General features: G+C 37.3%; 1 protein-coding gene across 1 annotated transcript in view; it reads left to right on the top strand.

Annotated features, from left to right (window-relative positions):
• LOC111142113 (epidermal growth factor receptor pathway substrate 8) overlaps positions 1–13,651 on the top strand; it is a 185,037-nt gene that overhangs the window by 163,560 nt on the left and 7,826 nt on the right. Inside the window, exons 17-18 of the mRNA XM_022495081.1 lie at positions 859–1,002; positions 10,364–10,586. Of these exons, the coding sequence (XP_022350789.1) occupies positions 859–1,002; positions 10,364–10,586 (367 nt within the window). The remainder of the gene's footprint in view (positions 1–858; positions 1,003–10,363; positions 10,587–13,651) is intronic.

Genomic DNA, 13,651 nt, shown 5'->3' with positions numbered 1-13,651 from the left:
TTAATACTCTTAATAAAATGGATTTATTGTATTTGGTATATATCTAAACCTTCCTCAAAGAAATGAGGAGATCAAGAAATTATTCTTAAAACAGTGTTATTTTATCAAGGATATAGGTATAATATAGATGCCTATATCTAACTAGGAGGGGGAGCTGCTTTTTCTCATTTTCTGCTCGTTGGGTTTTTCTGGGGGAGGGGGTGGAGGACAGAGATGGGGATGTGGAGGACAGAGGTTGGATTTCTTGGCTTACTTTGTCCTCTTTCTTCTTCTGGGCTTTATGCATTTTGAAACCTATGCTAGTTATGTAGATGCATCATAATATTTTAATAAGAACACATTTTTTTTTCTTCCTGTCCTAGTACCCTTGCAAAAATATACCCATCAGTGAGTAAGCTAATGATCCTGGGAGTAATTTACTATGATTCCCAAATATCTTTCTTAGGTCATAATGGAGAGTTCCTCTTCTATGGTAAATAATGTCAGATAGTCACATAGTTTTTGTGAAAAATAATGGTTTTCATACTATTCCTTCCTATTCAAAGGATATAGGCCTCTCCAAGCAAGTCATCTTAGTCATCTATAAGTACTTCCGATAATGCTAATAGTTAAAAATTCTTGGCAGGTAATGAGAACCTCAGGTATATTCATGATAGTGGTGGTTCCATGCCTGTCCTATACCAGTGATTATAATTCTTAGTGTAACTCCTGGGAATCATTCAACCCACAATATGTTGATAGTAAGCCAGTTTATTATAAGTGAAAAGAGCTTCTTAGTCTAAGGAATAAAAATTGAATTTCTTTTCATAGATTGGTTTTGGGATGGAATGATGTCTCTATCTTTTTGCATGATGACAGATCCTTGATGATAGAAAGCAGTGGTGGAAAGTTCGAAATGCAAGTGGAGACTCTGGATTTGTGCCAAATAACATTTTGGATATTGTGAGACCTCCAGAATCAGGATTAGGGCGTGCTGATCCACCTTACACACATACCATACAGGTATTTATGACATTTTGGCAAAATTTAATTTTTTTAAACTTTCATATTCATCACTTTTCCATGGGGTTTAAATACCTTTTGTGTATTAATTATTTTGAGATTTAATTTGTTGTACAATTTGTATAGATTTTTTTCCTAGGATAATTGAGGGGCAATGGTTACAGATATAGGGAAGAATTATATAGATGTTTTTTCTGATGTATTTCTTCAGAAAGTTGCTCAAACTGTTTACCAGTAAGTGTTATTTCTCTGAATGCTATTTTTTCCCCCATCCTACAATGCTTCTTACATGTGGAGAAGTAGTATTTCTGCCTCTTCACTCTTGCCCAGAGCCTTCCTATCCAGTGGCTTCCTCTTGATAGAGGGTGGCATTGTGACAGTGGCTGGAGTGTCCAGCAACTCATCGTCATCGTCCTTTGCCCTCATTCTCTTAAAGGTTCCATCCCTAACTAACCTTGAACTTGCACTCTTCTCACCTTACACTAGCACATGAGTATTCCTTTGAACTACAATATTTCTCCTGTCTTGATTTTATGATTAAAATATACTTAAGATATAGGGTAGTAGGTTGTCTCTCCTTGATCATAAATAAGTTTTGAGTGATATGCCACATTTTCAGGACTTTGGTGACCCTGGTTATCCCATTCACCCTGATATCTGAACTCACTCACTATTAACACTTTGGGATTTTTGACCTATGACAGGATCTCTAGAGTCGGGTCTGCTAGCAGAGGGAGAATGGAGGGAACATCTCATGTATAGCCTTAAATCTGTGGTGGCTTCTATACTGTGCCCCCAGGAAACTTTTAATTTTCAGAATCTTGAGCAAAAGACCACGAATGACCCCATAATAATGTCACAAGTATGAGTAGAAGCGACATAGAATAAATATGCAGTGAAATAGTTCATTTTCATGCCAGGTCTAGGCTTAGTAAGATACAGATTGACCAAACCTAGAATGGTGATCATACTCCTACTGCCATGACCATTCATTAAGTTACTTTTGGCTCCTCATAGCATTCGAGTGGAGTACCAGTCCTCTACTTACCTGGAGTGACCCTCAGCCTTATTAGAATCCAAGAGTCAAGCAAATTTTAAAATAAAGAATTCCTGTACAATTTATGTATCTTGATAACTTACAGTGATAGCAGTGGGAATTCTGTTTGCTTGTTTTAGCTGGTCTGATGTGCGGATGTATCATGTACTTAATTTATGTTCATCATTTGTCATTAGCTGTTGATGCCAAAGAAGGAGTTTGAGTTATTCAAGGTATGGTCTACTCCATTCCCTGTGGATTTTTGAAGTGAATTTTCTAACTCAGTCTGAATACCTTTTTGTTTCCTAACTTCTTTTCTGATTTTGAGATGTGGTTACCTGACACGACATAGGCTCCTGCCTGGTTTATAAATGCTGTTGTTTACATTCTTTCCTGTAGAGATTTAGACCAAATGCCTTCAACAATATTAAAGAGTATATGCTTGAAATATATGCCTAAAATGGTATAGAGTATATATTCTTTGAACTTATAGAATATTTTTAGCAATTAACTTGTGAGAAACAATAAGAAACACTGTTCAGAGAGGCTATCGCTAGATGCCTCTCTATGAGCAGGAGCCAAGATTTATATTTTAGAGTTAAAAACAGTTATTCAAGTTTGGTATATGTGTGTGTGTGTGTGCTCACAGTTGCTAAGAATAAGCAAATCCAATACAGACCTAAAACTTGCAAATAATATCATTTCTAAGTATTTTCTCCCACCTGAGATTTCCTAATGAATTTAACCTCTTCTCCTTCATCTGTTTATGTACAGTCTTATCTTTATCTTCAATTCTGACCCTTGGCCTGAGCCATCAGTTGACATTTCTGTTTAATGATTGCTTCTGTTTAAAACTGAAGCAAAACTATTAATACACATCCAAGGTAAGGAGAGTACTTTCTGAGAACATGAACTCTATCCTTCTTTCCTTGAACAGAGCCTCATCTTATATTTTCGTCAACCTTGGCACAACCAAGACATTTTTTAAGTGCTCACAAGTTTTAGGAGTTTGTTTTGCTACTTTATGTAAATAGAAATGTGTGGATATTGCCTGTTTGGGCTGTTTTCCTTTTAAACTTTTCAACACGATTTGACTGTCTTCTAAAAATTTCTGGATGCAACTTTGAATACAGTGGAATGCATGTGGAAACATTATAGAAGCTGTGTGTGTATGTGTGTTTTAAAGAGCCCTACTTTTAAAGGTTTTATTAAAAACAGTTTATTTTTTAACAGCTCCTGAAAACTTTGGGCTGAGCCCAACAAAACCGCCAAAATCTTGTAAAATTTTAATAAGTAGGTTTGACAATCTGCTATCTGGCATAAATCCTACTCTAAAAGAATTCCTGTTTTTCAAAGCATTTTTAACAAGCACACAATGACTAGATAAAGTAAGCTGGAAAAGAAGGACATCCTTGGAAATGCATGCCAATCTGTTACCTTTATCTACAATATCTAAAGAAAAACTCTGTGGCTTATTTCGAAATGATAATAAAGGTCCCACAATATCTATGCTGATTCCAGTGATCTAACTCCCTAGCCTTTGAGAACTCCACTGGATTACAAACAAACGAAAAGCAATTCTGTCTTACTCATCTTTTTGTTCATTCACCTCCCAAATATTTATTGAGCACCAGGATCTTGTATTTGATGAAAAGGAAGACAGAAAGCCTAGCACTGAGCAGATCTTCCATAAAAGCTTACTGTCTGGAATCAGAACCTCCAACCCGTCTGTCACAGCTTTGTTCCTTTGCGCTTGGAGTATGATGAGCAGTGACCCTCTCCTTAGAAATGGATGACATACTTTTCCCCTGGTATCTTCTATTCATTGAGATCAAAATTTGGAAGGAATTTAAAGAAACTACTTCTTGCAAAAACATTTTAGATCCCTGGACAGGGCTGCAGAAAGATATGTAGTGGTTAATTGCTTCGTTACTGGAGGTAATAGTATTACCTCCAAAGCAGAGCATGCCAGGGGCCAGTGCTCATGCCGTGGGCCAGGCATTGTTTAAGGACTTCACAAATACTCATTCATTGAATTCCCACCACAAATCTAATGAAGTTAGGTACATTTTATGGATGAAGAAACCGAGGTATGGAAAAGTAAGTCACCCACAGTTACACAGCTGCGTGAAGCCAAGACTGGGACCCAGAACTCTGGATTCAGAGCCCGTGGGGAATCAGGCTTAGGAAAGATTATTTTCTCATTTTTAATATACATATGGTTCTCACTACATGAATGCTTCAGGGACATTTTCTCAGAATAGTTTTACCATACATTGTACTGTTTTAAAAGTTAATCTGATAGTTACCATCCTCAGAATGGGATTTCTGCCTTACCCATCAATTCCTTGGATTTCATCAATTCTTCCTTTTTTTTTTTTTCATCATTTAGGAAAATAATCCAAGTTACACAGTTTACTTAGAAACTAGACATTTTGTGAGTGGTGGGAATAAGGGAATTAGCTGTAAATTGTTCCATGTAGCATTGACAAGTCACCAACTTGGTGGAAGTGCACAGTTGTGACTCCTCCTTTTTCATAACCCCGTGTGTCCTATGAAGACTCATGGCTGTCCCCGGGGTGGGGGTGGGGGGCCACAAGAGCAGCACTTGCCTTTGTTCACACACTTTGGGTTGGAGATTCTCTTCTGATAGCAGGGATGCTAGTACCTGGGAACAGAAGCCAATAGGTGTTAAATTGCCACCTGAGGTCCCCGAGCGCCTAGGTTATTTAATATCCTCACATTTGGAGTGATTTTTAACAGCTCTGTAAAGACTGCCATTCCCACCAAATGTGTTTCCCCCATGGGTTCCACAAAATTTTAAAAATGAAAAGGTGGGAGGTAATGAAGAATTTATGAAAGATATGGTACATTAAAAAGATTTAGTGAAACCACAGGGAAAAGGAAGTAGGTGCTTATGAGAGATTATGGAGAAATGGAGATAAATGACATACCTGTTGATAACATTTTTGTTGTAGAGCATTCTAGGACTTTGTTGTATTTTAGCTGGGCAACAGATCGATATCCAGGGTGCTTTCTCCCCATCTGGAGTCTAGTTGCCAAGTAAAGTTTCCTGATAATTCTTTTGACTTGATTCCCAGACCTCTGGCACTGTGACTGTTGAGCTGCTAGAGTTACCTTTTGCCCATGTAGGTTCTCAGCTGTATGGAAGCAGAAACTAACCCCTCCCTGCTATTATTGCTGGTGTACTCAACGCCTGGACTAAAGAAGTCTTTCATTTATTATTATTATTATTATTATTATTATTAAGTCTACATGCTTATTATTATTGTAGATACTCTTACTCTACGAAGGGGCAAATAATTATGATTATCTGGTCATTATGGTCCTGAATTGAACAGAAAGCTTCTTGTCTTCTCTGTTTCCTAGCAAGAGATACTGTGATAATATGGAAAAAGCCCCAATCTAGGTATTGATAGTCCAGGATTCTGGTCCTGGGTTCTGTCACTGGCGAGCTGCGTGGCCTTAAAGAAAACATTTTATTTTTCTGTGCTCTGGTGTGCTCAGCTGTGATGTGGAGGGTGTCGACAACTTTCATGATCTCCACAATCCAGTCTAGATATAAACCTTTGGTATTTTTCTCTATGCATGTTTAAGTAGCCCTAAATTAGAAATGGAAATATTTTCTGTGGGCGACTTTTAAACCACTAGCAGTAGGGTGCCTGGGTGGCTCAGTGGGTTAAGCCGCTGCCTTCGGCTCAGGTCATGATCTCAGGGTCCTGGGATCGAGTCCCGCATCGGGCTCTCTGCTCAGCAAGGAGCCTGCTTCCCTCTCTCTCTCTCTCTCTCTCTGCCTGCCTCTCTGTCTACTTGTGATCTCTCTCTGTCAAATAAATAAATAAAAATCTTAAAAAAAAAAAAAAAAAAAAAAAAGAAAAAAAAAAAAAAAAAAATAAACCACTAGCAGCACTAACTTCACCCCATGTTATGATTGCTCTGTTTTTCAAGCTCAGTCCGGAAATTCAGATACTGCTGGACAGACAGGGACCATTTTACTAAAGATGTTTCCATGTTCATTCCAGCAGACCAATTTCCTGATAATATTCAGTTCTTTAAAATGTGTTTTTAAAAATTAGGTCATGTAAAAAAAAATTACCTTCTTCTCAGGGATCCATACCAAAATACATACAACTGAAATTAATTGATGTCAAAGATTTTGTTTTTAATTTGACAGAGACACAGTGAGAGAGGGAATTCGAGCAGGGGGAGTGGAAGAGGAGAAGCAGGCTTCCCGCCAAGCTGGGAGCCTGTTGCGGGGCTCGGTCTCTGGACCCTGGGATCAGGACCTAAGCCGAAGGCAGACGCTTAGTGACTGAGCCACCCAGGCACCCATCAAAGATTTTCTTTAAAATAGCCTAGCAATAAAAGAAAAGGAGGGGAATGGATAAAAACAGATTGACAAAATGTTGGCAATGAGTATTCATCACAGTATATGGTGTACTATACTATATGATGTACTATATATTTTATATTAGTATATTTTAAAAATTTTTCATAGTAAAAAGGGTTTTTTTTTTTACCCCCAAAAATGTGTTTTTAAAAATTAATGTCAGAACATTCTATTCATCTATTAATTAGAGGCACGGTTTTTAGATAAGGATGCTTACTCTTCCTCTGCCTTACGTGTTGACATTTTCCCAAGTATTTCTTGTAACAATTTGAATAGTCTTCTCTCTCTGTCTGTTGCGTGCTGTCTCTCTATAGCTCTGTACGTGTTATGTAGGTACAGATGATCCTATATGGTTACTATTTGTATATAGTAATGCCTGACCAACATGCACATGTACAGAATTATAAAATTTTATTTATACCGCTTACAAGCTTAAACCTAAAGCTCACTAAAACACACCATGATGTATATTTCCTTTTGTAAAGTCAGCTTTTAAAGAGGAATTAGCCTTATATTTAATCGGCTTTAATTGTATTCTTTATAAGTTGTAAGAGTAAGATGAACCTATCTTAATATTTTAAAAATACTCTAATATACAAATAGTTACTGAAATACTCTATAGTGTTTATACTGTAGCATGATTCTATGTAATTAGTTTCCACGGCTAGATAAGAATGATGGAAATTAAATATATATTTACAAGCATCTTCATTGGTTGATTTGCGGGCAGGTAATTTTACTGTCAAAAACTACTTGGCTCATATGTTGTGATATCTGATGTGAACTGTAATTGATATTATTTTAGTTCCATCTCCTGTGTTAATTTTCTCATTTGATGTGATTTGCTCCATTTTCCTAATAGCAATTACTTGGCGAGCTGTCAGAGGTAACCCACATTTGTTCCCTCATGGCACTTCTTTTTAATATCATAGTTTGGATTCAATTTGTGGACTTAACACCCTCCAAATGTTCCAGCTGTGCCTTCCCCCCCCGTCCCCCCCCCCCCCCCCCCCCCCCCCCCCCCCCCCCACTGCAGAGTTCCAAAGAAACCAAATTTAGAGGAAAAATGTTAGGTTAAATTTTTAAGAACAGTTCCATTTCAATGGCTTTGTTGGGCTTGCTTGCATAACTTCTCCTCTGAAGCAGTATCTTGCATGAATCAAGAGCTTATCTCTGAATAACTTTCTTTAATCCTAGAGAATTTCAGCTTTAGTGGCTAAAGAAAAGTGACTCATTCTACCTTAATTATCAATAAGAAAGTACATTTGCCATGGGGTCTAGTAATTCTGACTCCTTTCAGAGAAACAGAAGACAAAGAGAAAGAGATTTTGTTTTAAACAGAACTTTAAATATATTTCTGGGAAATAATAGGCAAGAGTTCAGAGGGTGACAGTCCCTGTACAGAAGTTGGTCCCCATCAAGGTGACCAGTCATGCCGGTTTGCTTCCAGCTGAGGGCTTTTAAGGATGGGGGATTTTCAGTGTAATACTTGGAAAGTCCTGGGCAAACCAGGAAGAGTTCGGTCAAGATTTTTGGGGGTCAGGATGTAGAGCTTCAGCACTCGGTTCAGGAGAAGAAAGTTCAGGGTGTAGTTCTGCTCTCCAAGACTTCCCATATATTGAGGAGCCATTGATTTGGATCTACCTCCAACCAAAAATAACCAAGAGACAAATAATGAAGGGGGGAGCAGTAACTGGGTGGTAGGCAAAGGGGAGTGAAGGATTTGGAGGGACACAGAAAAGTGATTTCAAGAGTCCACACTGACCTTCTACTTCCTCCATGCCAAGAATGAGGAATCAGTTTCCACAGAAAAGCCTTGGTTGCTGTTTCAGGGCAGGATCTAATGATCTGAGGAAACACTTGCCTCCCCCTTTCATTCCATGGGTTGGAAACATGAGGCAGGAAGAAAGGACCAAGGAAAGGGGAAAATATGCAAGTAAATTCGTGACAAGTTTTCATATGGTTTCTCTTTAATCAAATATGTATGTTTTAAGCCTCTTGTTCTCTTAGGTTACACAGCTAAAATTGCATGATACAGCAATGCCAGAGGAATGAGGCACAAGATTTGGTGAGCCTGTCTCGAGGCTCAGTGGTGACAGTCACACACAGCATACCCCGTTTTTCACAGTTTTATTGATGGATGGCAGAACACTAGCGGCTCTTGTTTTTACGAATGCAGGAAAAATGGAATCCTATCATGGAGTGCGAAGCTGCTGGCATTGTTTGTTTGTTTAAGCTCTAAAAACAATAACTTAAATGGATACTTTTGAGATTCTAATGTGAGAATTCACTAACCTTTTATGAAATTACATATGCAAAGGATATTCTTGTCAAGGGAACATTGCATATACATTAATCAGATGACTTTGGTGTGTGCTAAGTATGATATTTTGGTGATCTTTGCTGTACTTTGGTTGTTTTTAAATATCTTATTGGCCCAAATATAGGAAAGTTGTTTTATGGGAAGTAATAATAGTTAAAGTCTATAATTGAATATATTGGGAGTGTTTGTAGGCCTTCAGTGCTGAGTGGGTCAGTAGTCTCTGTTTCTATCCCATCTAACTTCATGGAGAGCGCTTAGGAATCTTACCCTCTATTACTTACCTGCCTCTTCCCTTACCCCTCCTGTCCTCCTCTCTTCAATATCTAACATCTTTAGAAACCCTTCTTTCACTTCTCCTCGTGCCTGTTTCATACCTTTCCGACTTTCTTCACCCACTGGCTGGCGAGTGGTAGTTTTTAAAGAAACATCAGAGAAGAACCAGGATTTCTTCCCATACCAGTTTCCACAGGTGTTACTCATTTGCTGTGAAGACAGCTACAATGATGGTGTGATTTTTGGTTGTTTCTGTTTGTTTGTTCTGTTTTTGAGTAATGATTTGATTTTAAAATGGTGTGTGTGTTGTGTATTTTTATATTTTTCATCTCTGTGGAAATTGGGGAGGCATCTTCTAAAATCAGTGTTACCTTATATTTGGGCCAATTTAGGAATTAGAAGTAAATACTGTTCTAACCAAAGGACCAGATTACCAAAAGGCCTGTTAATTTTGAGTATTAGCATAACTAAAATTGTGCTAGTGCTGTATCTAAATTTCACCTGTATATTTGATTCTACTAAAAAACACCAAAAACAAAAAATAACCAAAAGCTGCCTTTTGGGAATTTGGAACTTGTTACAATGCAATTATGTCAGTTTAAATTATTTTGTTTAAAGTTTTAACTCTTCTGTGGAGTTTAATAGGGAATATACAAAGATACAGTTTTCTAATACCCTAACAATTGTGATTTAAAAATTACTGAAAGTTATTGTGTATTTTGACACATTCACCTTTCAGAAAGTGTTATGACTTGAAAAAATTAATAGCATTTAAAAATTACTTATTTATATTAAAACATAGTCCTTTTATCTACTGGGATATTATCCTTTTTCTTAACAAACTACATGGACACAGCATAATTAAACATTACTTAATCTAGCATACTTTAAAACTAAGGAGTAAGTAATGCTTTATGTTATTGACATTTAAACTTCCAGTGCAATTAGAGGTTAATATTGATGGAAATTATAAAATAATCATAATCTTTTGACCTACCCTGGTCTTATGTGATTCCAAGTTCAGATTTTATTTTTTTTTACATTTATCACTATTACTAATACTACTATTTGCTATTGATATATCTTTTGACTTATTAATTTGCATTTTGAATTTAAACAAATATGTAGAATATTTAAAAGATTATTTTTAATGATCATTGTATCATAAAAGATCGGAGGGTGTGCGCACACACAAATTATTATGGATCTGCAGGTGAGTTTACAAATAAATAGCCAGCAATGTCCTGTCAAGTATATACTGTTTCCTAGCCTAGGCTTTATAATTTTGCAATTTCAAATTAATGATTTGTCTTTATAGAAACAGAGGATGGAGTATGGTCCCAGACCAACTGACACTCCCTCTGCTCCATCACCTCCTCCAACACCGGCTCCTGTTCCTGTCCCGCTTCCTCCTTCCACTCCAGCACCTGTTTCTGTGCCAAAGATCCCGGCAAATGTCACCCGTCAGAACAGCAGTTCCAGCGACAGCGGCGGCAGCACCGTGCGAGATAACCAGAGACAAAAACAACTTCCCATGGACCGTAAGTTTCCAAGGGAGGCAAGAATGTGCAGTTTCTCCCGTGAATGAAAAGCACCGCTAAGTAAAATATTGTTGGTTCTACGGGTACTAAACATTATTAAATATAAATACTGGTCCTTTATACCTGCCCTCTACTTCATAGATTGCAAACACTTTCATCTAGTTTCTTGTTCTTCAGGTAATTCTAAGAAGCGGGAACTTCTCTCCACTGTTTAATTGTGTACATTCCTACACATATTCCAATCTATTGTGGTGGTTGAATATGGATTCTGGAGCCAAACATACTTGAGTTTGTAGAGTGAAACACCACTTAGGGCCACTGACCTTCAACAATTTAATAATCCTCTCTCCACTTCCATGTTCGAACAGTGAGGGCAAATGATGGCATCTTTTTCATAGGATGATTGTGAGGATTTAGCGAGGTATAGTACACATAAATCATTTAGATCAGTCGTTCTCACCCAGAGATGGTCATACCGCCTTCCTGGAGGGAACATCCGGCATTGTCTGGAGGAATGTTTTGTTCACAGCCGGGTGGATGCTGCTGGCATCTAACAGGTAGAAGCCAGGGCTGTTTAGCAACATCCTACAAAGAACAGATCAGCCCCCCACAACAGAATTATCTGCTCCAAAATGTCAGTGATGCTGAGGTTGAAAAACTTTGATTTTTTTTTTTTTTAAAGATTTTTATTTATTTATTTGACAGACAGAGATCACAAGTAGGCAGAGAGGCAGGCAGAGAGATTGAGGAGGAAGCAGGCTCCCTGTGGAGCAGAGAGCCAGATGCGGGGCTCGATCCCAGGACCCTAGGATCATGACCTGAGCCGAAGGCAGAGGCTTTAACCCACTGAGCCACCCAGGCGCCCGAAAAACTTTGATTTTTGACCAATATGACCAATAATGAGCAATTCAAATATTTGCTGCTATCATCATCGGAATCATCATCATGGTTTTCCTGCTCCTCTTCCTCATATTTGCGACACACACACACACACACACACACTCACATACTCACACACTCACACTCACTTAACACAATCAGCCTGCCAATACCAGTTTCAAATTTCCCCCCCAAATTCAGGTTTTATTCGATTTAGACTTCAACTTCATATGTTCGTAACATTAAGTGTGATATGTTATATAAATGATTTCTGTGAAAAACCAGATTTTAGAAAGCTGAAAGGACGCTGTGGCAAACTTTGGATTATCCTTGTTTATACTGTTGAACAGCAGTGTAGGAAATTGGAAATTTGAAGGGAATTCTAAGACAATTTTTCTTATTTTATCTTCAAATTATGTTTGTATATATATTATAAAATTACCTTGCTTTACCTATCCCGGACATGTAAACATTCTTGGAAAATTAGAGCCAGGAAGATAACTTCTTCAATACGTGTGTATGCACGTGAACGTGCGGGTATGTATATGTATAAAGCATGTCTTTCGGTCTTTCAATGTGGCGTCTCCTAGGGCTCAGTTCTGGGTTCTTCCCTCCATATAAACTTATTTTTACTGTCAGTGATCAATCTATTTCCATCTCTTTTAATATTGTCCATATTGGTAGAGAAGGAATGCTCCCAAATTTGTCTTCTTATCAAATCTCATCTCTGCCATTCAAATATAAGTATTGAACTATTATTTTTTTAAAGGTTTATTTATTATTTTAGTGGGGGGAGGGGTAGAGGAAGAGGGAGAGAAAATCTCCAGCAGACTCCCCCTGAGTGCAGAGCCTGAGGTGGGGGTCAATCTCCTGACTCAGAGGTCATGACCTGAGCTGAAACCGAGTCAGCTGCTCAACCCACTTAGCTACCCAGGCACCCCTGAACTATTAACTTTAAAGCTGACATTGGATGGTTAGATTCAAAAGTAAATACCGAATCTTTTACTTCCATTTTCATCTGACATTTTTCTCATCTCAGTAAGTCATAACTGCATCTATTCAGTTGTGGTCATTTTTTGATAAATGTTTAAATTTTAAAAGAAGATATGTATATTACTGTTTAGTTCTAGAAATTCTGGCTAAATGCAATAAGCACTAGTCTACTTTTATACCTTATTTTCTTCTCCGAAATAGAGCTGATTTATCATCTTCTTATCCTATTCCAACCTTGCCAAAAAGTAATGGAAAAGTGAAGCTTTAGAGAAACGATTAATTGTGCAGCAAAAACAACTGTGTGTGTGAGAATGTGTAAGTGTGTAGAAGTAAGCTGTGCTACTAAATTTTCTTAAATGTTTGTGTATTTTTTAAAAGATGTTTTTATTTTTTTCAAAGACACTTAAAAACATAGTTTTGAGATGAGAAAGTTCTGTAAATATTTTTATTGATTTCCCTAAGGAAAATTTCCCTCTCAGAAATGACTGTTCTTTTTTTTTATTTTTACCACAAGTTTATAACATCTCCCTTCCTTGATACGTCAGCACAGTAATCTTTGACACTGTGGTACTCTTTCCAGGCCTAGATCAGAGTTCATAGGCATCTAGTCCCCATTTGGAACAGTCTGTGGGTTGGGACAGTTTGTTCTTTGTCCCAGTCTAAAAAACTAAGAATAACCTAATGGGAAAGGGGCATAGTTTGAACACTTCAAAGATAGAGAATTCTCCTGATAATTGTGACTCATCGTTTTTGAATCTGTTTTTCATAAGTAAAAGGGTAGCATTGGTATATAAAACATATATATCTCTCCCTGAATTAAATCTGTACTTGTTTCTTTGTAACAATAAAAGTTTACATTTCCCTACACAAAGTTCCCTTTTAAAGATAACTCAGAAGCATAGTTTCATATTAACTAAATGTATTTCTTTTTATAAAATGCTTATTTTCATGATCACTTTTTCCTGAGCAAGCACGTTTTTGGAGAACGGTTTTTCTAAATGAACATAGGGGCTTCTCAACAGTCTTTTAGAACCAAACAGACATATTTAAATGTACATTTGTCAATTGCCAGATTTCTCTCAAAATAAGCCTTTTAGACTTCCTACATTCTCTGCTTACTACCTAGACTTTTGGTAAAAATAAAATGGAAGGAACTGGAAAGTGATACTTACTCAAAAAAAAAAAAAAAAAAA

Source organism: Enhydra lutris, unplaced genomic scaffold (assembly GCF_002288905.1).
Source record: "Enhydra lutris kenyoni isolate GAN:26980312 unplaced genomic scaffold, ASM228890v2 scaffoldscaffold7, whole genome shotgun sequence".
Classification (NCBI taxonomy): Eukaryota; Metazoa; Chordata; class Mammalia; order Carnivora; family Mustelidae; genus Enhydra; species Enhydra lutris.
The sequence above is the reverse complement of the archived record's forward strand: the minus strand, read 5'-3'. Positions and strand labels throughout refer to the sequence as shown.